At 41.2% G+C, this 23,219-nt stretch overlaps 1 protein-coding gene across 1 annotated transcript in view; it reads right to left on the bottom strand.

The window, feature by feature from the left end:
• Nucleotides 1-8,124: 8,124 nt before the first annotated feature.
• Nucleotides 8,125-23,219, bottom strand: part of TNIP3 (TNFAIP3 interacting protein 3) — a 120,271-nt gene continuing 105,176 nt past the window's right edge. The window contains exons 12-14 of the mRNA XM_061421202.1: nucleotides 22,299-22,397; nucleotides 18,617-18,677; nucleotides 8,125-10,550 (exon numbers count right to left, since the gene is read on the bottom strand). Coding sequence (XP_061277186.1) covers nucleotides 10,519-10,550; nucleotides 18,617-18,677; nucleotides 22,299-22,397 — 192 coding nt within the window. The 3' untranslated portion in view covers nucleotides 8,125-10,518. The remainder of the gene's footprint in view (nucleotides 10,551-18,616; nucleotides 18,678-22,298; nucleotides 22,398-23,219) is intronic.

The following is a 23,219-nucleotide window of genomic DNA, read 5'->3' as shown; positions in this document are numbered from 1 at the left end:
TTGGAACTTTTCCCAAAGTTGCTTCATTAAAGTATTTTCTTAAGGGACTTTGTCAGATTTTGGAGGAAATTCAAATGAATAATTGTATTTTATTTGTATTACAGTGTTTTCCACTTTAAAATATATTAAAATGTACTGTGCAATCGTCCTAGGTAATATTTTGTCAGACTTGGAAGCATAACATTTGAATTAACTCATCTCATTATATTAAGGCTACCACCAATGCTACTTTTGATTTTCTAAAATATAATAAAGAAAAAGCAATTGGATATGTACATATATTCTTCACAAGACCATGGACTTAAACTCTGAGCTTTATCTTCCGCATCTGTGGTTAAGATTCTTTTGTTTCAAACTAGAGAAACTAACTCTGGCTGACTTAAAGAACTGATTGGAGAGATATGGGTTGCTGACATGAATAACAGGGAAGTTGTAGAGCATGGTCAATCTTAAGGGGCCAATAGAGCAGCTACTGCCTCCTCAAGGCACTCTGCTGGCTTGAAGATCAAATTCCAGCAAAGGAGAGTGCAACTGGCCTGGTTTGGATCACAAGGTTGTTCCTTGTCTAGGACAGGACAGGACACTTTCGATCAAACTGGGTCCAGTGGAGAAAAAAAATAATTTTCCTAAATGATATTAATGCAGTATTCCAAAAACAAAATGGAAAATTTGTTTGGAAATCAAGGACAGAGACTGAATACTAAGTGCAAAAAGGCAGAAGAGAAAGTAAAATAAAAATAATAAGACAAAAAGCTATAGTAGAGGGCAAGGCAGGCTACCTAAGTACTGGATAGGAACCTGTAGTGGGATGCTATGAACTCAATCCCTGTGACCCAACAAATGTTCAGAACAGACTGTGCAAACCATGGGAAACTCATGGCAAGGATCAGATTACTTGTGGATCCTGCGAGAGGTTTGAAATTTCATATCCAGGCTTACATACAGAGTGACATGAGGCTTGGAGGTCACTGTGAGCTGGTAAAACAGAGATGGCAAAATAGAGTCATCACAGAGGGTTATGAAGTTCACAGAAGCTGAGTGTTTTGGTCAAACTCAGAGTTACTATGCTGTGTGTCAGAGGTTTAAAAATAACCATGATACCTCTCTCTAGGAGCAAGGGAAACAGACACATAAACAGTAATTTATAAAAGACTGTTACTAGTCTAATGCATGAAGCAGGTGTGGGTGGGGTCATAGAAGACGAAATGAGCAAGACCAGTGGCAGACTTATCTAAGGGAGGCTCTGTGAGAGCAGGAAGGGGGCCACTGATGGTTGGCAGTGGGAGGATGCTCCAAGAAGAATTGTTTGGGTGTGAATTGTCTTGGAAGCCATAATGAGGATTTCTGTGCTATACTACAGGCCATTTTTTTTTTTAAAGCATTTTAAAATCAATTCAGTTCAGTCACTCAGTCATGTTTACCTCTTTGTGACCCCATGGACTGCAGCATGCCAGGCCTCCCTGTCCACTACCAACTCCTGGAGTTTACCAAAAACCACGTCCATTGAGTTGGTGATGCCATCTGGCCATCTCATCCTTTGTTGTCCCCTTCTCTTCCCATCTTCAATCTTTCCCAGCATCAGGGTCTTTTCAAATGAGTCACCTCTTCCCATCAGGTGTCCAAAGTATTGGAGTTTCAGCTTCAGCATCAGTCCTTCCAATGAACACCCAGGACTGATCTCCTTTAGGATGGACTGGTTGGATCTCCTTGCAGTCCAAGGGACTCTCAAGAGTCTTCTCCAACACCACAGTTCAAAAGCATCAAGTCTTCGGCGCTCAGCTTTCTTTATAGTCCAACTCTCACATCCATACATGACTACTGGAAAAACCATAGCCTTGACCAGATGGACCTTTGTCGGCAAAGTAATGTCTCTGTTGTCTCGGCTGGTCATAACTTTTCTTCCAAGGACCAAGTGTCTTTTAATTTCATGGCTGCAGTCACCATCTGCAGTGATTTTGAAGCCCCCCAAAATAAAGTCTGACACTGTTTCCACTGTTTCCCCATCTATTTGCCATCAAGTGATGGGACCAGATGCCATGATCTTAGTCTTTTGAATGCTGAGCTTTAAGCCAGCTTTTTCACTCTCCTCTTTCACTTTCATCAAGAGGCGTCTTAGTTCCTCTTCACTTTCTGCCATAAGGCTGGTATCATCTGCATATTTGAGGTTATTGATATTTCTCCTGGCAATCTTGATTCCAGCTTGTGCTTCATCCAGCCCAGCATTTCTCATGAGGTACTCTACATACAAGTTAAATAAGCAGGGTGACAATATACAGCCTTGACATACTCCTTTTCCTATTTGGAAAACTTAGCTGTGGCCACAGGACTGGAAAAGGTCAGTTTTTATTCCATGTTGTTCCATGTCCAGTTCTAACTGTTGCTTCATGACCTGCATACATATTTCTCAAGAGGCAGGTCAGGTGGTCTGGTATTCCCTTCTTTCAGAATTTTCCACAGTTTATTTTGATCCACACAGTCAAAGGTTTTGGCATAGTCAATAAAGCAGAAATAGATGTTTTTCTGGAACTCTCTTGCTTTTTCGATGATCCAGCAGATGTTGGCAATTTGATCTCTGGTTCCTCTGCTTTTTCTAAATCCAGCTTGAACATCTGGAAGTTCACGGTTCATGTATTACTGAAGCCTGGCTTGGAGAATTTTGCGCATTACTTTACTAGAGTGTGACATGAGTGCAATTGTGTTGGAGAAGGAAATGGCAACCCACTCCAGTATTCTTGCCTGGAGAATCCCAGGGACAGAGGAGCCTGGTGGGCTGCTGTCCATGGGGTCACACAGAGTGGGACATGACTGAAGCGACTTAGCAGCAGCAGTGTGGTAGTTTGAGCTTTCTTTGGCATTGCCTTTCTTTGGGATTGGAATGAAAACTGACCTTTTCCAGTCTTGTGGCCACTGCTGAGTTTTCCAAATTTGCTGGCATACTGAGTGCAGCACTTTCACAGCAAATAGTGCACACCTTTAATCAAATAACAAAAGATAGAGCTCTTAATTAAAAGATGTGTGTGTCAGTAGCTTTGGTATTTTGAAATTGTGGTCATGAAGTCACCTGGCACAATCCTAAGAGCCACCACTAGGAACAATAGAAAGACTAGTTAGTACTCAGGGCCAGGGACCCTCTACCTGATCCAGAGAGAAGTTCCAAAGCCTTCTGATAGACATGGAAACAGAGCCTTCTTTAAGAGCTCGGTTGTCGTTCAGTCGCTCAGTCGTGTCTGACTGTTTGTGATCCCATAAAGTGCAACACACCAGGGCTTCCCTGTCCTTCACCATCTCCTGGAGCTTGCTCAAACTCATGTCCATTGAGTCAGTGATGCAATCCAACTATTTCATCCCCTGTAATCCCCATTCTCCTCCTGTCTTCAATCTTTCCTAGCATCAGGGTCTTTTCCAATGGGTCAACTCCTCCCATGAGGTGGCCAAAGTACTGGAGTTTCAGCTTTAGCATCATTCCTTCCAAAGAAATCCCAGGGCTGATCTCCTTCAGGATGGACTGGTTGGATCTCCTTGCAGTCCAAGGGACTCTCAAGAGTCTTCTCCAACACCACAGTTCAAAAGCATCAATTCTTCGGTGCTCAGCCTTCTTCACAGTCCAACTCTCACATCCATACATGACTACTGGAAAAACCAAAGCCTTGACTAGAGGGACCTCTGTGGACAAAGTAATGTCTCTGCGTTTTAATATGCTATCTAGGTTGGTCATAACTTTGCTTCCAAGGAGTAAGCATCTTTTAATTAGGCAAGCATTAAAAGACCCTTGCTCCTTGGAAGAACAGTTAAGAAAAACCTGGATAGAGTGTTAAAAAGTAGAGACATTACTTTGCCAACAAAGGTCCCTGTAGTCAAAGCTATGGTTTTTCCAGTAGCCATGTATGGATGTGAGATTTGGACTGTAAAAAAGGCTGAGCACAGAAGAATTGATGCTTTTGAACTGTGGTGTTGGAGAAGACTCTTGAGAGTCCCTTGGACTGCAAGGAGATCAAACCAGTTAATCCTAAAGGAATTCAGTCCTGAATATTCATTGGAGGACACTGATGCTGAAGCTGAAACTCCAATACTTTGGCCCCCTGATGTGACGAACTGGCTCATTTGAAAAGACCCTAATGCTAGGAAAGATTGAAGACAGGAGGAGAAGGGGATTACAGGGGATGAAATAGTTGGATTGCATCACTGACTCAATGGACATGAGTTTGAGCAAGCTCCAGGAGATGGTGAAGGACAGGGAAGCCCTGGTGTGTTGCACTTTATGGGGTCACAAACAGTCAGACACGACTGAGCGACTGAACGACAACCGAGCTCTTAAAGAAGGCTCTGTTTCCATGTCTATCAGAAGGCTTTGGAACTTCTCTCTGGATCAGGTAGAGGGTCCCTGGCCCTGAGTACTAACTAGTCTTTCTATTGTTCCTAGTGGTGGCTCTTAGGATTGTGCCAGGTGACTTCATGACCACAATTTCAAAATACCAGAGCCCTACCCACTTTTACTGGGCTGCCAGTCCCAGGGACAGGGGAGCCTGGTGGGCCGCCATCTATGGGGTTGTACAGAGTCGGACACGACTGAAGCGACTTAGCAGCAGCAGTAGCAAAGAGTGAAATATAAGCTATCTGATTCATTATTTGAAATCTATTATTTCCACTTTTTCCCTCCCCTTCTGTTCTCTGTGAGTGTACGTGAGTTGCATACAGATTTATTTTTCACCAACATGAATTCTATTCCCGAAGCAATTTCAGAAAATGGTGAGAAAAAATAATCTTTAGTACATAATGGGCTTCCCCAGTGGCGCTAGTGGTAAAGAACCCTCAAGCCAATGTAGGAGATGTAAGAGACGCAGGTTCGATCCCTAGGTCTAGAAGACCCCCTTATCTAATAGTGTCTTCACTGATCTCCCCAAGTCTCTTATTGTGCACTCATGTGCATGTGAGGGATGTCAGAGAAAAGAAGTCAGGTACCCCGGCTGGACGGGGAGGGTAGCTCAGTTGGAGCAGGATTGGGATGATCCACAAGACTGATCTATCTCATTTATCAGAAGCAGAAGCTCAGGACCCAGTGTTGCCAAAAGAAAAAAAAGTAAGCTGCTCCTGGAGAGGTTAGGAGGGATGCAGGGTTAGGTCTCCGGCTGACATTTGAACTACAGGGGTAGCGTAGGTGAGAGCTGATGCAAGTATGAACAGATGTTGAGAGTGAAGGATCTGGAGAGGAGCAGAGAGATTCGAGTGACATGGGGGCAGTGAAATGGGCAGCTAGAGGCAGAGGGGAGAGGCGCTGCTATTTCAGAGGCCTCTGGTTTGTGGGACCAGATGAATGGCAATTCTGTAGATGAAAATCATGTATAGAAGACAGAGTGGGTTTAGAAGGGAAGATGTCATTCCTCACAGTTTGCAAAGTGTTAGGCTCTTAATTAGGAACCAGGAGAGGGATCTGGATTGAGAAATAGGAATCTAGAGACCCTCATATAAGAGAGAACTTGAGATCATACTGTTGACATGCAGGCTAGCATCCATCTTGCCTCTTTCAAACTTCAGTTACTTAAAAGGAATGTGAAGTGAGTATGAAAAAAGAAGTAGAGGACACTGAACGGAAAGACATGTTTTTGATTTAAGTCATTCAGAAGCAGTCAGAAAACAGGAAGACATTAGAGCCTCCACCCAGGACAGAGAGAAAGAACCTATGGAAGTTAAACAGAATCAAAGGAGGAGAGAAGGCATAAGTCTCAACCTTTACATGCTGCTGCTGCTGCTTCTGCTAAGTCGCTTCAGTCGTGTCTGACTCTGTGCGATCCCATAGACGGCAGCCCACCAGGCTCCCCCGTCCCTGGGATTCTCCAGGCAAGAACACTGGAGTAGGGTGCCATCACCTTCTCCTCCTTTACATGCTAGATTCTGTTTAATGCCGTATCCCCTTGCTAGAAATGCAGTCTCAGCGTAGGTGGACCCTGAGAACTCGCACACGTGTTCTCAGCCCCCCTTCCAGGGCAGGTGGACGATAAGGACTGAGCATGGCAAAGGCATGTGAAGGGACCCACTGAGTAGCTTCACCAGCAGGAAGCCCACCCTCCTGCCTGCAGAGGGGTGTCTCAGCGGAGGGGGCCTCATGCTTGCCAGCTGCCTGTGCGTCTGTGTTGGCCGATGTGGGCTGTCATCCGGGGGCTGCAGAGGAGCAAGAAGGGAGCTGAGAGGCTTCCCTGCAGATGTGCAAACGGGCTCACCAGGCCGCCCCAGCACACCCCCCCCCAGTCAAGGGCAGATTCCAGAAAGTCGGTTCACAGGAGGGATTCTCCCAGCCAATTAATTCTCGGTAATAAATTAAGGGCATTGGGAAGCCCTATGGGTTGGGTTTAGTTTACCCAAGTCGTTACTTCATGAACCTCATAAATTGGGCTCTTCTTTTGGATATTGGAATGGAATAAAGTGGAAGAAGAGCAGAGAGAAATTATTTTAACTTCTGAGTTCAGGACACAAATTAGTGAGACTCACACCTTTCCACAAACATTAAATTCCCCTCATATAACTTGCAATTACTGACAAGTTAATTGGTTTTAGACCTCAATGTTATCACTTCCTGTAGGAAGCATAAGATAGAGTTTGTCAATATTCCTGGAAATATACACATGCAAGCATTTGAGGCAAATGGAAATAAATAGCTTTATTATGGAAAATTTTCCATTTGAATCTATCTACCCAACCACAGACAGAGAAACCGGAGGCCCACAGTGTTGCCTGGAAGGATGGGGAGGCAGAGGTGGGGTGTGTGTGTGTGTGTGTGTGTGTGTGTGTGTGTGCACACGTGCACACGTGCCTGTAGTGTCTGTGGCTGTGTGTATGGCATGTGTGTATTAGCAGAACTTTCCTTTTTTTATGGAACCACAAAGGCTGGAGGTGTAACTGTTTCCTCATAATACCATTCTCCCTTGGAGAGGAGACTGACGAAAGTGAACAGGTATATATACAAAAAAGAAAGTAGGCAAGAGAAATCATTTCTAAAATTTTTGAAAAGTAAAAGTTAGGATTATAGCAAGTATTTTTCTTTTCTTTTGAGCTTGTACTTGAAGCTTAAGCCAGATCACAGTAGAGTTGCAGCAGCAATGCAACTGATTTTATATCTTCCCAGGACGTAATATCATGCAGGTGATCAGGAAGATCAATACAAAAGTGAGAGATGAGACAAGACAAAGAGATCTTACACTGGGGAGAATAATGGCTGCTAAATGAGTCTGTCCTCCCTTCAGATATGGACTCAATCAAAATTAGTGCAGAGAGAAAGAAGCGTGAGATATGTTGAGCTGCCTGGACATTGCTTAAAACAAGTGGGTATTTAAAGAATAATCGTCAAATTTAATGGTGGAATTGGGAGATATATGTCTTTTAGATTCAATTCTACCAGTGACTGAGGTATGTGAAAAAGTGTCAGTGTGTGAAAGCAACCTACAAGGCCCATAGTTGTACCTTTAATGCATTTTAACATTAAACGTTTATTTTTTTTTCTATGTAGGAGCTTAAATGAGATAATTCTCTTTACTCAGGGGGTAGCATAAATTCTATACAATATGTAGCATTTTTATAAAAATATTTTCTCCTAAGAAATATGCTCTCGTACTGCAACTTGATGAAGACCAAAAGAACTGTAAAACAAGTGGAACTTGCTGGAATAATTTAGAAGCAGGGTTAGAGCATGCACAGAACCGGGCAGCCCTGGAGAAGATTTGAATCCTGGCTCTGTCATTTTCTTGCCACATTTTGATCAATCACCTGTAGCAAGAGGATCATTATGCCTCTTCTGCTTGGTGATGGAGCTCAGTAAATGAACTAAGGAAAATCATCTGGAAGCTAGCCCATGCTTAATAATATTAGAAATTTAGTCTGAAATAGTCTTTTCTGCAGATAAGGAAAGTGAAGTTAAAAACCTCTGAGCCCGTGAGTGAGCATTAGAAGCTGGCCCCACTCCCAGACCCAACTAGGCTCCAAGGAAGGTCTTCTGACATCACCCCACAACCATGACAAAGTGAATATGCTTTTCTTTTAATGTGATACCTTCAAGTCAAAGATCAAATTCTCTGTGATCATTGAAAATCTAAAATATGCCTGGTCTTACTTTTCCAAAGCAAGGGACACTGAGACTGTGAGCTGTGACTTCCTCTGCTTTCAAAGGAACAAGGCTATTCCTCATAGTTTCTAACATTGTGTGTGATAAAGAAGCAAGTGCATAGCCTAGGGGTATGACCCTCACAAGTAGTCCCCTAATGATTCAGAGAGAGGGACAGGAGGGGCTGGCTGGCTTGCAGATGAGGGGTGTGGAAGTCGGTCTCGGATTTGCAGTAGTACTCTGAGCAAGGGTCCTCTTTGTACTTTTGCCGTCACCCACTGGGAGTTCAAAAGAAATTAGGTCTCACCTAAACTGGATTTTCTCCCAGGACATTAGCATTTGTAAAATCTTGCCAATGTTTGGCAACTTGCTAATTAGTAATAGGATATCTTCACTAAATTAAATCATGTATTATTGCTGCTGAATTGACCTATAACAAGCCAATCAAGGAGTACTTCTTGTATATAGGTTCACTTTTTATTCTGGTCGGAACACCTCAGTAAGCAAACATAATCCAGTACTAGAAGTTGGATTACAATGACTTTTTAACTAATTCAAGGAAATGGGAATTTACAAAAATACAGCAAAATGTTAGGAAGCAACTGTTGTTTTTCTGATTCACTTACACTCAAGTATTGGCCAGGAATGATTTGTCTCTTTAACAAGTAGTAGAAAAAACAAAGCTTTAGTAAAACAAAGCTTTAGTAAGGAAAGGATAATTCTTTCTCAAGAATCATTAAGAATTAAGCAACCAAAGACTGAGGTTGAAAGTATTTTACTTCATAAGACCCTTTAATCTTCCTATTATACAAAGCTTCAAGTATTTTCAGAAGTTTAAGTAGAAAACATTGAGCTGGAATTAAGCAGAATAACATCTGGAAGTTGGAGCTAGATACTCCCACGTGTATCTCTGGATTATTTATTTGACTGCAGCTTCAACTGATGCTCCTGGTGTTCTTTAGATATTTAGAGAAATACAGATATTCATGAATCTCACACTCTTGCTTTACACCTCCTCACAAAGAGGATCTCCAGTTGGTCCTAACAGAATCATTATTAAATGGATGAACTTAGTATTTTTAAATCTCTTTAATCTTTAGGGAGGCTTCCCTGGTGGTTCAGATGGTAAAGAATCCTCTTGAAATGCAGGAGACCTGGTTTCAATTCCTAGGTTGAGAAGATCTCCTGGAGGAGGGCATGGCAGCCCACTCCAGTTTTCTTGTTGGAGAATCTCCATGGACAGAGAAGCCTGGTGGGCTACAGTCCTTGGGGTCGCAAAGAGTCAGACATGACTGAATCACTAAGCAGAGCACAGCACAGCATACCTGTAAATATTGTTGATCTGTGTTTGCTGAAAAGTTCTCAAAGGATTGAATTTGGGGCTTCCCAGGTGGCATTAGAGGTAAAGAACCCACCTGCCAATGCAGGAGACGTAAGAGATGCGGGTTCAATCCCTGGGTTGGAAAGATCCCCTGGAGGAGGAAATGGCAACCTACTCCAGTATTCTTGCCTGGAGAATCCCATGGACAGATGAGTCTGGCAGGCTATCAGACTTAGCACAATCTTTAGACATCTGTCATGTAACTGTATAATTTAACTGCAATAAAATTTGGATACATCTGTTTTCCATTTTAATTAGTTTGAGAAGACAGAGTTATGCTTTTTGTTAGTAATTATGTAAATACACAGGAAGAAAACAGATTTAACTGCAAATTCATGTATTTTTGAACTACTTCTCTAAATACATATGTACACAGCAAAGCCATCACCATCACATTAGGATTTTATCCTTCATAATCTAGTCCACCTAAAACTGAAGTAGGCTCACAATTTCTCATCTTAAATGATTTGTTTATAGTTTCAAGTTTACTATTTTCTTTAAGTTTACTATTTCCATTTAAGAAAGTATATACACCTCTTCAATTCTGTTTCTAGGTTCACTGAGGTGAACAGTCATGAACATAGCATCTAGATAAACTGGCTGAAGACCTAAGCCTCTACAAAAAAATAATGGGAACAATGTTAAAATTTTATAACTGCAGAAACTTTTCCCCCAGGGAACACATTTAAATCAACACACAATATCACTGCATCACAAATGGAGCTGAAAAATCATGAAATCATTCCTGAAAGTCCAACAGCAATATACTGAAGAGAGTTTCGAGGCATCACCCATAATTCATCAGCCAAATCTCATTTCCAGGAAACTGGAAGCTGTGATAGGCTGTAAATTCTGGCTCCTTGGACTCGATCAGGATCTCAGCTGTCTCAGCCTCATCCTCCATTCCTGCCAAGGGGAGCCATTCCTGGGCATTCGTAGTGAAGGCGGGGTGTGCAGCGGTGGCAGTCACGAGCCCCAGCAAGCACCGGGCGGAGGGCCCTCCCCCAAGCTGTCCCCGGCCCGTGTGCTCCTCCGCCGGTGTGTGCGTCTACTGACTGGCTTTCTTTTCTGAGGGGAGACCTATGGAAACCAAAGGGAAAATGCTTCAGATTGAAAATTAAAGATTCATTTCTTTTCTTCTGGCTTAGGGCTAACATAAACTTTGAGGCTGGCAAGAAAAGAAATACTTTATTCATGAGCCCCCACAAGTTTACACTGCGAAATCAAGAGGTGGCAAATGGAGGGTTATTATTTTCAACATTGACATATGCGTACTATTTCCTGAAATCACTTGTGGCCTAGTTCTGATCATGCCTGAGGAGGAATGCTCTGGACTACTCCTCATTCTTGCTAGCATTTTTGTGGCTCTGGCATTTGCTTATGAAAGTGAGTTATATATGTTACTATTAGGTTCAGTACTCAACCCACAGAGAGATAATTGCCAAATATACTACTTTAAAAATATGATACTGGGTGCATTATTGCCAAGGCCATAGAAAAGATCAGAGTTGGTAAGATGTAAATGCGTATCATGAAAACCAATATGAAAAATTTGGAATTTTAGTAGGAGCAGGAAAAAATGCCACAAACGATTGCCATAGGGAAGATAAAGAAGTTTACTCATGGCAACAGAATTAAAAAATCATATGAATGCCAAGAAATGGAGTTTTCTTGATTGATGATAACGATTTAGTATGCTAAATGTTTTATATTTGCTGCCCTGCATTTGGCATTTCAAATATATGGTAAACTAACATTTTAGTAACAGGAAGATGAAAAGTTACTTTTTCCATGTTTAAGAAATATTTTTCTGAGAACTGTGGTCATTATATAAAAAAATATCCACTGGAAACCACAAATCTTATAGAAGAAAACATAGGCAGAACTTCTTTGACATAAATCATAGCAATATTTTTTTTGATCTGTCTAAGGCAAAGGAACAAAAGCAAAACTAAACAAATGGGACATAATTAAACTGGAAAGCATTTGCGCAGCAAAGGAAACCGTCAACAAAATGAAAAGACAAGCCACTGAATGGGAGGAAAATACTTGCAAATGATTTGAATAACATGGGTTTAAAGCTAACATATATAAATAGCTCATATAACTCAATATTAACAAAAAACAATTGAAAATGGACACAAGACCTGAATAGACATTTTTCCAAAGAAGACAGACATTTGACCCATAGGCACATGAAAAGATGCTCACATCATTAATCATCAAAGAAATGAAAATCAAAACCACAATGAGAAATCAGCTCACACCTGCCCAAATGACTGTCATCAAAAAGACCACAGATAACCAGTGTTGGCAAGGAAGTGGAGAAATGGTAAACCTTGGGCACTGTTGGTGGGAATGTTAGTTGGTATAGCCACCGTGGAAAATGACACAGCTGCTAAGTCGCTTCAGTCATGTCTGACTCTGTGCAACCCCATAGATGGCAGCCCACCAGGCTCCCCGTCCCTGGGATTCTCCAGGCAAGAACACTGGAGTGGGTTGCCATTTCCTTCTCCAATGCATGAAAGTGAAAAGTGAAAGTCAAGTCGCTCAGTCGTGTCCGACTCTGTGTGACTCCATGGACTGCAGCCTACCAGGCTCCTCAGTCCATGAGATTTTCCAGGCAAGAGTACTGGAGTGGGGTGCCATTGTCTTCTCCGGAAAATGACATAGAAACTCCTCAAAAAAATGAAAAATTGAACTACCATATGATCTAGCAATTCTACTCCTGGGTGTATAGCCAAAGAAAACAAAAGCACTAATTCAAAGCGATATATGTATCCCAAAGTCCATTGCTTATAAAGATTAGTGTTTGTCTAGGAATGTATTTCCGAGAAGGCGATGGCATCCCACTCCAATACTCTTGCCTGGAAAATCCCATGGACGGAGGAGCCTGGTGGGCTGCAGTCTGTGGGGTGGAGAAGATTTGGATGTGACTGAGCGACTTCCCTTTCATTTTTCACTTTCATGCATTGGAGAAGGAAATGGCAACCCACTCCAGTGTTCTTGCCTGGAGAATCCCAGGGGTGGGGGAGCCTGGTGGGCGGCTGTCTATTGAGTCACACAGAGTTGGACATGACTGAAGCGACTTAGCAGCAGCAGGAATGTATTTACTACTTGCATTTTCATATGTTCCTGCACATGTAAATGTACTTTTGCGTTCTATTTAGTATTCTTGTAGCAAAATCACTTAGTTTACTGATAGGTTGACCTTTGGAGTATTAAAGATGAGGTGGCATTTCTCCTATAACTCTTTTCTAACACTCTAGAAACAGGCATAAAATTATCCATCTCTAAATTTCAATTAATTCTTCTCTATTCACTAAGAAAGTAAAATATTTTATAAAAGAAAAATATTGTTTTGTCCATTGGTATTGAAAATTGTACAATGCATAGTCTCTAAGTTTCTGCTGTTTCTTACATTTCTTGAGTAGTTTTTGCTATTTACACTGGTCTGTTATCTCTTTATACAACTGGGAACTGTAAAAGTCCAACTAATCCAATCCATTTACCAATGTAAAATCACCTGTAACTTTTAAATATAAAAACAGCTATTAAAGACACAAACTGAGAAATATAGATTCTGACTTTCAGGACAGACCATCAGAATTTATTTAAATACAATAGTGCAAAGTATGGTACTACTACATTTTACTTGATATGGCTTAGCGGTTACAATGTGGGCTTTGGAGCTCGACTGTGCGGGCGTGTCTGCGTTCCAGCCATGTGGGGTTTGACAAGTTACATGATCTTTCTGCTCCTCAGTCTCCACGTTTGCAAAACAGGACAACGGCAGTCCTCATTTCACACAGTTGCTATAAGGTTTTGATGAGATAATAAACATAAAGCACCTAAAATAGTTTCTGGCGTATAGTCAGTGTTATAGGGTGAACTGTGCCCTCTTTAAAAGGTATGTTTAAGTCCTTACCCTGTAAACATGTCCTTATTTGGGAATAGGGGCTTTGCAGATTAACATAAGGCTATACTGGATTAGCCTAATCCAATATGACTGGTGTCCTTATATATATAAGAAGGGGAAAATCGAGACACAGACACAAAGGGAAGATAGCCACATGAAGAAAATAGACACAGATTCAGATTATGCTGTCCCAACCAGGGAACATCTGGGATGACTAAAAGCTGAAAGACGCAAGGAAGGACCCTCCCCTCCCTCCAGGCTCTAAAGGGAGCTTGACTCTTGTCAACACGTAGATTTCGGACTTCTACTTCTGAGAATAAATTATGTGAGAGCACAAATTTTTGATGCAATAAGACACCTAGTTTGTGGTATTTTGTTATGGTCGTCCTAGGAAACGAATTCAGCCATTATTCTATTAATTACTTATTACTTGACATTGGTAAAGGTCAGTTAGAATGGTTGGGCTTTGATCTTCTGTATTGTAAAGAAATAATGATGTTTGCTTACAACACAATCTTGCATGCCTATGTTCACGCGTTCCAAATATGTAAGGACTGAACAGCTTATTAGACAAACTTTAACTCTACACCATATGAGAATTTTGGAAGGTACAGAAGTGATCAGCATAAAATACAGTCAAAAACCATAGCCTTGTAACATTTCAGAAAGGAGGCAGCAATGTGTTTTCAAGGCTATAGTAACTCTACTGTGCCATAATTGTTTTGGAGACATGGAAATCATTTTGCATTCCATTCTGATAATGGATAAAATGAGATTGAAATATTCTTTGTAAAATCACACATTTAAACAGAAACTGTAACCCATTAACATCTGTGGACTTCAAAGTAGAAAAATGCCATTACTTAATCCTATGCAGAGAAAAAGCCAGGAAACTCTCAAAGATTTGAAAACCTTTATTTAAATCTTTAGCTCTAAAAGATTTGCTTTTCAGTGTGTCCCCAAAGCACTCTAAAATAACCACGGCTGTAACTGAGAGCAAGGCTGAGCCGACGACTGTCCCATGTGTACTAAATACCTGCTGACCTTACTGCTCAGCCAGGGAGCCCTTTCCTGTGTCTCCTCCCGTCTTCAGAGGACCCAGCTCTGGCCCTCCTCCAGCCAGACTCCCCTTCACTAAGGGAGCCTGCCTCCCTTTAGAACAAGCCCCAGCACCTGCAGGTAGACCCACAGGTTCTCTGCCAGGCGACCCTGGGTCTGCTTCCAGGCTCCATGTGGTCCTCTTCTGTTAAGTGAGGGGTATATGGATGAAGTTGGGATATGCCCGCTGGGCTGTTCTCAAATTCACACTCCAGACCCCTCCCAGGGGGAGGGTGAAAGGGCACGGGTGGGGGCACTGCCCAGATCATTCCATGCCACTGTGTTCTGGCACAGAGCTGACTGAAATCTCAGGGTTCTAAAGTTGATACTGGCCTTCCAGCTTCATTTATTAATAGGAAGATCGACATATTTTGGGATTCCTTGGTGGCTCAGATGGTAGAGTCTGCCTGTAATGTGGGCGACCTGGGTTCGACCCCTGGGTCAGGAAGATCCCCTGGAGGAGGGCATGGCAACCCACTCCAGTATTCTAGCCTGGAAAATCCCATGGATGGAGGAGACTGGCCGACTACAGTCCATGGGTCACAAAGAGTTGGACATGACTGAGTGACTTCAATTTCACTTTCTTTTGCACCCACTATACCTTTGAAAAATCAGAAGGCTCCATGTGTAAAAATCAGAGTCACTATTTAAGGTTAAATTATAATAAGAGGAATCACAAAGGAAGATGCTAAGATAAAAATATCCTAAATATATTGGGGTCAGAAAAATAGATCTGTCATGAGCATAAGAAATTAATAAAAACCAAGAACTAGGACAATCTATAAAGCACATGTACTAATTAACATTAATTTAAATATCCATATTTTAAAAAGGATCCTTTTTATTTAAACAAAATATTTAAAGTATTTATTATATGAGTAAAACTTAGAGCAATTTTCAGAAATAGTTTCTGTTTAGAGATTATCAAAAAGAGTCTCATTTTTCTACTCAATTTTCTTCCTACGGCTTGAATTTTGGTATTTCCGGCCCCAAACACAGGCCATATTGACTAGCACTATATTCTTGAATAGTGGAGAATAAATATATTAGTCATATAATGAGACAATAGAAATATCTTTATAATAAAAAGATTTTAAAACCTATATATTTTAAACAATACCACAAAATTATTTTCAAGCATTCTGAGCAACTGCATTGGTTCTACAAAGCAAAAGGAGCTTTCCAATTAAATGAAACAAAAACTAACAAGAATCATTACTGAAATTAATTAATGGTACATGCAATGTCTGTGACAGGGTGATTTCAGAGCTTCTGCCAAGTCTCAAGACCTGGCTTGACCTTGGAAATAGCATCAGCTTTGGAAACTAGAAGAGGAGCAGGTAGATTTTTAAGTAAGGAGTTTCTCTCTATGATGGTCCTCTGGTCATGATCAACCCTTTCCCTGCTATAGACAAGCCACAGTTAGCTGCAGAGCTGTGTTGGTATGGAGGTCAGGTTTCAAATGGCAATATCCCTTCAGTTTCTGCCAGGACTGCTCAAGCAAGATTTTTATCTTATGACACATTTATTATGCACTTATTCTTAAGTGGGCTCCCCTGGTGGCTCAGTCAAGAAAGAATCCGCCTACAATGTGAGAGACCTGGGTTTGATCCCTGGGCTGCGAGGATCCCCTGGAGGAGGGCACGGCAACCCACTCCAGTATTCTTGCCTGGAGAATCCCATGGGCAGAGAAGCCTGGTGGGCTAAAGTCCATGGGATTGCAAAGAGTTGAACACAACTGAGCGACTAAGCACATTCTTACATAGCACTGTGTCTTTTACCTGTGAGAGTCTAAATGTCGAATGAGAAGCACAGATAATGCACGTTATGACTTCCTAGGAAGAGGAAATTATTGAGGGTTAGGTACTAGTCCCATAACTATCCACGATAAGACCCCAATTGTCATTTTTATATCTATCATTTTAGAAAATGCTTAATATAGCAAGAGAGGTAGGTTTTCAAGGGCACTATAGGATGTGATTCAAAACACAGGTTTGGAAGTCTTAATGTACCTGAAATCTAATTCCAGGGCTAAATCTTCCTAATCAGTTTCCTCATCTGTAAAATGGTCACTTTATAGCATTGCTGTGAAGATTAAAACAATGTTTTAATGGTACTCAGGTTGCTACATAATAAAGGCTAATTTTTCATTGTAATTTTACATCTGTAGACCATGTCACACAACATGTTTTACATCACAAAGCTCTATATTTCTTACCAAATAGACAAAAATCAGTTGGTCTCACACACTGACTATAAAATTATATATTTGCATATTATTTAGTTTCTGAAGGTCATCACAATTCATTCTTGTTTTATATAGTTATTAGGTTCTAGGATATTTGTCCAAGATGAATATAATAGTGATATATAAATGGCTTCATGATATTATTGAATTTTCTACTGTATAATTTTTTGTCTAGTGATTAAACTCCAACTCAGGAGAAAATGGAGAAGGCAATGGCACCCCATTCCAGTACTCTTGCCTGGAAAATCCCATGGATGGAGGAGCCTGGTGGGCTGCAATCCATGGGGTTGCGAAGAGTCGGGCATGACTGAACGACTTCACTTTCACTTTTCACTTTCATTCATTGGAGAAGGAAATGGCAACCCACTCCAGTGTTCTTGCCTGGAGAATCCCAGGGACGGGGGAGCCTGGTGGGCTGCCGTCTATGGGGTCACACAGAGTTGGTCACAACTGAAGCGACTTAGCAGCAGCAACAGCAGGAGAAAACATGTTTAATATTCATTCCAGATCAATATAATATAAAATGGGAAATTATAATTGGGTGGCAACTCAGCTATTGTATAATAATGGATTTCAAAAACATAGACATTATGCAACAACCATTATGGTTAATAGCATGCTTTTCAATTAAAAGTTCTCCATTAAGACTTGAACCCAAGAACCTCATTAAAGACAATGGTTATATTAGTAGTAGAAAAGAAAAAAGAAAGTACTACAGTTTTCTGATAAATATATAGACATTTTATTATAGAGTTCTCACTCTTTATCTTTCTTCTACATAATGCTACTGTTAGTTGTGGCCTTTGCCACTCCCACTGCTTCTGTGTGCAGCTGTCAAGGTTGTGTACTGCACAACTGTAGGGAGCTCTGTTTATGCAGACTACCATGAAAAGCCCCTGGACTTGTGAAGTTCCCAACCGGAGAAACTACACATGGTATCCCTGGCCCCTACTTCCACTCCCTACTGGACTCCTTGTACTGGAAACTAGAATTCTGTGCCCTCAGATATGAACTAAAGGAGAAAACATTTCAAGCATGGCCTGAAACTGGACTATGGCTCGTTTTCAGCTTTTCTAGATGGATTCCAGTATCTGGATACTAACTACTTAAAGAGTTCCAGGTGTGGGTCACGTTGCGATTTTTAAGCATGTAGCAGACATTGCTGAGTTTTGATTGCATGTGATGAGAACAGAAGTGGGATTATGATTATAGCCCAGTTTATTCAGCCCACTTCTGGGTGGCCTCATGAGAGCAGAGAAGCAAGAAGCAGAATGTCTAGCAGGTTCTGAAAAGAAAGAGGAGCGTGATAAACCAGAGAAAAATAAGACAAAAGAGTATTCTTATTTGTGAGTACTTTGTAAGTGACTTTTTACTGTTTTCAAGCACACTTAAGAGTGGGTGTTATGGGCAACTCTGGCCTAAACTTGGAGTCTGACATTTAGTCATTAGGGAACACGGCCCTAAGCTTTTGGTTTCGTCTGTCTGTCTGTCTGCCAGTGACATTTGAAGCATGTGTCTAGCAACCTCAACCTGAAAGAGTGATGCGCATCTGCACTTTGTAGTAGAATCACAGAACTTTGTGCCGTCATTGGTATAACAGAGCTCTGCTGGAATCTCTAACCCCAGCTGGAATACTGACTCTGAGACGGAATAGGAACAGAAGTCAGAACTGAGATCCATGCATTTCTGCACTCAAGCATTTTCTTTTTCTAAAGGAGTTTGATTTAACTCCAGGCGCATCATGTTAGAGTTGCGTATGCAACACAACTTTATAGTGGGTCCTCCCCAAGTCCAAGTGAATGCATGTCGAGTAAACATCCCCCCCAAAGATCCTATTGAAATGTAAACATGAAAGAATGCTCAATCCAGCTGTGGTCTTACCACTTGCCTTGTGCTGCACATCTGGCGGAAACTGGTCAGGAGCATACCACTGGTCGTCTGGCTGTGTGGAACAATAAACCATTATTATAGCAATATGCGCTGCAAGCCAAACACGGTGGCCTGTTAAAAATATAGCTGTTCTATGTGGCTTTATTACCCAGGCAACACAAAAGTAGTTGCTACCCAAACCTGTTGCTCCCTTATCTTCCTGATCACTGTTATCATCTCCTGACCCACCCCCCTCCTACATCCACTAAGTGTTTGGTCAGAATTTGGGATTCTGACTTTTTTTTTTTTGAAACAGATGTGTTTTGAATATGTGCAGAAGTATAAACACATTTGTAAAAACTTACTATAGCCCATAAATAAAAGAATTTATCATCAACAAATGCTCTTTTTTAAAACCCTCACACAGGAGGTAACAGGAAGACCAAAAGACAAAAATGTCCAAGTTGAATGTTTTCCACTGGTTCAAGGAAGAAATCTCAGCCATGAGGGCATGGCTTATGGAGGCTCAGGATGGGAAAGCAGGGAAAAACTTTCCTTTGGTACTGTTCCTCTGCAGAAACTGTTCTAAATTGCTTACATAGTTTAGACTAGAGAGGCAGTGAGAAGACAGGGCGCACTGGGATTCTTCTCTTGGAATTTCTCCTAGATGTACGCCAATTAAGAACAGCTAGATATTGAACCTCAGGAAACCTGTCAAATGAATTGCAGTGAAATAAATATAAACTATGGGCAGTCCTGGGTGTTCATTGGAAGGCCTGATGTTGAAGCTGAAACTCCAATACTTTGGCCACCTGATGTGAAGACCTGATTCATTTGAAAAGACCCTGATGCTGGGAAAGATTGAAGGCAGGAGGAGAAGGGGACGCAGAAGATGAGATGGCTGGATGGCATCACTGACTCGATGGACGTGACTCTGAGTGAACTCCGGGAGTTGGTGATGGACATGGAGGCCTGGCGTGCTGCGATTCATGGGGTCGCAAAGAGTCGGACACGACTGAGCGACTGAACTGAACTGATGGGCTTTCCAGGTGGATCAAGTAGTAAAGAATCTGCCTGCCAATTCAGGATGTGGGTTTGATCCCTGGGTTGGGAAGATCCCCTGGAGGAGGACGTGACAGCCCACTCCAGTGTTCTTGCTGGGAAAATTCCATGGACAGAGGAACCTGGTGGCTACAACCCATGGGGTTGCAAAGGTCGGACACGACTGAACACAGACAAACAAAATATAAACGATAGACCTGAATTTCAAAATATAGGTCCAAGGCCAGAATATTGTATTTACCCACTTAGAAAAGAGTAGTCTCAGCTTTACCCAGGAGGTTGGTCTGTCTTCCTGCTCCAGATGCTGGTCCCTGCTTCCTCTACCTCTCTCCCCAAGACACAGTGAACACAAAGCTTTTGTTCTATTATTCAATTGCCACCTGAAAATAACTCAGGAACATTTTCTCTAACAACCAGCCAATAGGGAGTATTTTACAGGGCTGCCAGACCACTGAAAGTAGCCTAAAATTTCAGTTCCTGACAAGCACCCTGACAAGATGCTAAGAAATACTGGATCTGGTGCAGTCTGACTCCACTTTACCCTCACTCAGACACCTAGGCTCTTGGCTCCTCTTGGTCCATGAAAAAACTAAGAGAGGATATGAGATCATCTCTGTTTTTCATCTCCTCATTTATTTTTAAATGTCTCAAATAACACTGGATAAGTGACGTGAGCCTCAGTTTTATATTCCAGGGCAGCTGCCAAAAGAAGGTGAATATATCATAATTTTACAAACACTATTGCATGGGCTTTAATTCAGGCTTAGAAATAAGCATGAAACATGAAATATTATTTTTAAATGAACTCTAGGAGTTTCTGTAATTTTTATCCTTATACTGAGATTTTGTTTAACTGAATACTGCTTGAAAATGTAGCCATTACATGACTTGGAATCTGGTTTCAAATACAGACCTTTATTTTGTGATGATTTTATGTGATCTGGACTGCCTTATTGCTTGTAATTGATAGGAAAAGACTCATGTGCTTTTGTAGTAGGTGAATTTCTGTCTTCTTGAAGATTTGAAGTATACAGTCATTTTTACTTCCAGGAAAATTTGAATGACACATTGGTTTTCTAGTTAACCTTCCACAAGAGCATTTCCCCCCAATTCCCTAATCTGTAGACAACTAAACTCCTTAGTAAATTTTTATCTTTTTATGTTTCCCACAATATTAATTTCCTTCTATATTCTGAAAAAAAAAATTAGAATGATAGTTGTGTTTGGAGATTCCCAGAAATGTTTCTAATGAAAAGAAAAAAGTAAGTAAACAGGTAAAGAAAAAAAAAATGGAGGGGGGAGAGCAGACAGAAGCAGCAATCATCAGCAACACAAAAAGAACCAAATTCTCATCTGTGCACTGTGTCACACCAGGGTCAAATAAGAGATGCTCATTAAATTCTGACATCCTTCCGCCACCCAAACAGTAATTATCTTCTGATTTGGAAAAGGGCTTTTGAGTCAAAATCCTCAAATACAAAAAGTGTGAGAAGTTTCAGGCAACTCTGAACTCCTTTACTGTTCTCCTAGGAAAAGCCCAGTTAAAATTTCAGATTCTTTGCATAATCAGAAATATGGTTAATAATAATTAAGGGAAAAGAGATTGTCTGAGCCAATCCAAAATGAAGAAAAACGCATGATTTATTTCCTGCATAATGATTCTGTCTATGTAGGCAAAATAGAGAATAGAGACAAATTTCCAGACCATGGGGGAGGGTGGGTGGAATACTGCCATTGAGAAGGAAAGGGAGGGTGTTTTGGGTCTGACTTATTCAGGTTGACTGTTCAAATCAATTCCACTCACAAATAATTGCTTCACTGTTCACTTCATTTTGCCTGGGTAGACACAGCCATAGAAATCAACTTAAGTGGGTCACTTTTTCTTGAATCCTTTAAGAATACCCTTTCAATTGGAAAATGTCAAAGACTATTTTGCACAGATGTAACCATATTCACAGTAGTTGAATATAAATTTACAACTGAAAAAGGCATCTCCCAGACTGTTTTATTGTGTTCACTTTGCTTTTCTTTATACACAGAAATGTCTTCTTTGGTAGAGTCAGGTGTGTCATTAAAAATGACCCATATCAAATGGTATGTTTGTTCATGGAATTTTAGCTCAATTTGATACCTTTCAGTGAATGTATTCATATCTATATGTCCTGTATATGCAGAGTTTCAAAGATACTTAGAGTGTACATTGACCACTGTAACTCTACAAATCAGAGGCTAAGATAAATAGAGGCTCTTTTTGTAGAAAATAATATGTGCCAGTATCCCAGAGACAGACATCATTTCTACCAAAAGAGAGTATTAGTCGGAGAAGGCAATGGCACCCCACTCCAGTGCTTTTGCCTGGAAAGTCCCATGGACGGAGGAGCCTGGTGGGCTGCAGTCCATGGGGTCGCGAAGAGTTGGACATGACTGAGCGACTTCACTTTCACTTTCATGCATTGGAGAAGGAAATGGCAACCCACGCCAGTGTTCTTGCCTGGAGAATCCCAGGGATGGGGGAGCCTGGTGGGCTGCCGTCTATGGGGTCGCACAGAGTTGGACACGACTGAAGCGACTTAGCAGCAACTTAGCAGCAGAGACATAGAACTTGATGGTTGGAATGGAGGCTTTTACTTACTGGGTGCTTCTGTAGGTTCTGCACAGCCCCAGGGTCCATCAGTAGGTATGGATCCCTCAGGTGGAAATTCCAGCCGCAGTTACAGGTTGGGAAACACATCTGAGGAGAAGAATGCTGTTAGTTCACCGAAAGCAGGTGCAACTGGGGAGTCACACTGACCCTTGCTTTATACAACCCCGAGGTTCGGTTGAAATCTTAAGGTTTAGCCTAAATCTGGCATAATCTAAATTCAAGATAGGAGGTCTGTCAATGCAGATACTGAGACAGATGAAGCCATAGGCCAAATTTTATTCAAAGTGAAGCTATAGTTGTTTTTCCATGTTGAAGATACTAAAAATACCTGAAAACGTATATAGAGTTAACTTTATGTTTCTGAGTTATCTTCACAGAGTCCTCACTTAAGAAGAACCAATCTTTAAGTCATAAAACAAATTTTCTTAAACTGCAGCCAGAGACTCCAATATAACTAATGTCCAGAGAGGAAATGAGGAATTAAGAGAAATAATATTCATTCCTAAGTCTACTAGAGAACCAATGGAATGGAATGCTCTAATGCCCAAGAAGATATTCTTTCTCAAAAGAAGGCAGAAGACATCTTTGATGTTGTTTTCAACTGTTTTGTAAGCAACTGTATGAACTATCAAGGAAATATATTTCTCAGGTATTTGTAGTCTATGAAGAAATTTCTACCTGCATGAACACACACTAAGACGTGTGCTCCTGTTGAAACCTATTCTGTAAAGCACGTGCTTTTCTTGAGTGTTGGGGTCGAGAGGCCTTGGTACCTAAGTATTATCTCTCCACTGACATTTTAATTGATAATGAAAAGCATGAGTTGTCCTAGGCCCTCTGTAGCAGAACTTGAATTTGCCTTTAATTGGGACCACGAGAAACTGCTGCATTTGGGAATAAATGTGAGTA

The sequence above is a fragment of the Bos javanicus genome, chromosome 6 (genome assembly GCF_032452875.1).
Source record: "Bos javanicus breed banteng chromosome 6, ARS-OSU_banteng_1.0, whole genome shotgun sequence".
NCBI classification, from domain to species: Eukaryota; Metazoa; Chordata; class Mammalia; order Artiodactyla; family Bovidae; genus Bos; species Bos javanicus.
The sequence above is the reverse complement of the archived record's forward strand: the minus strand, read 5'-3'. Positions and strand labels throughout refer to the sequence as shown.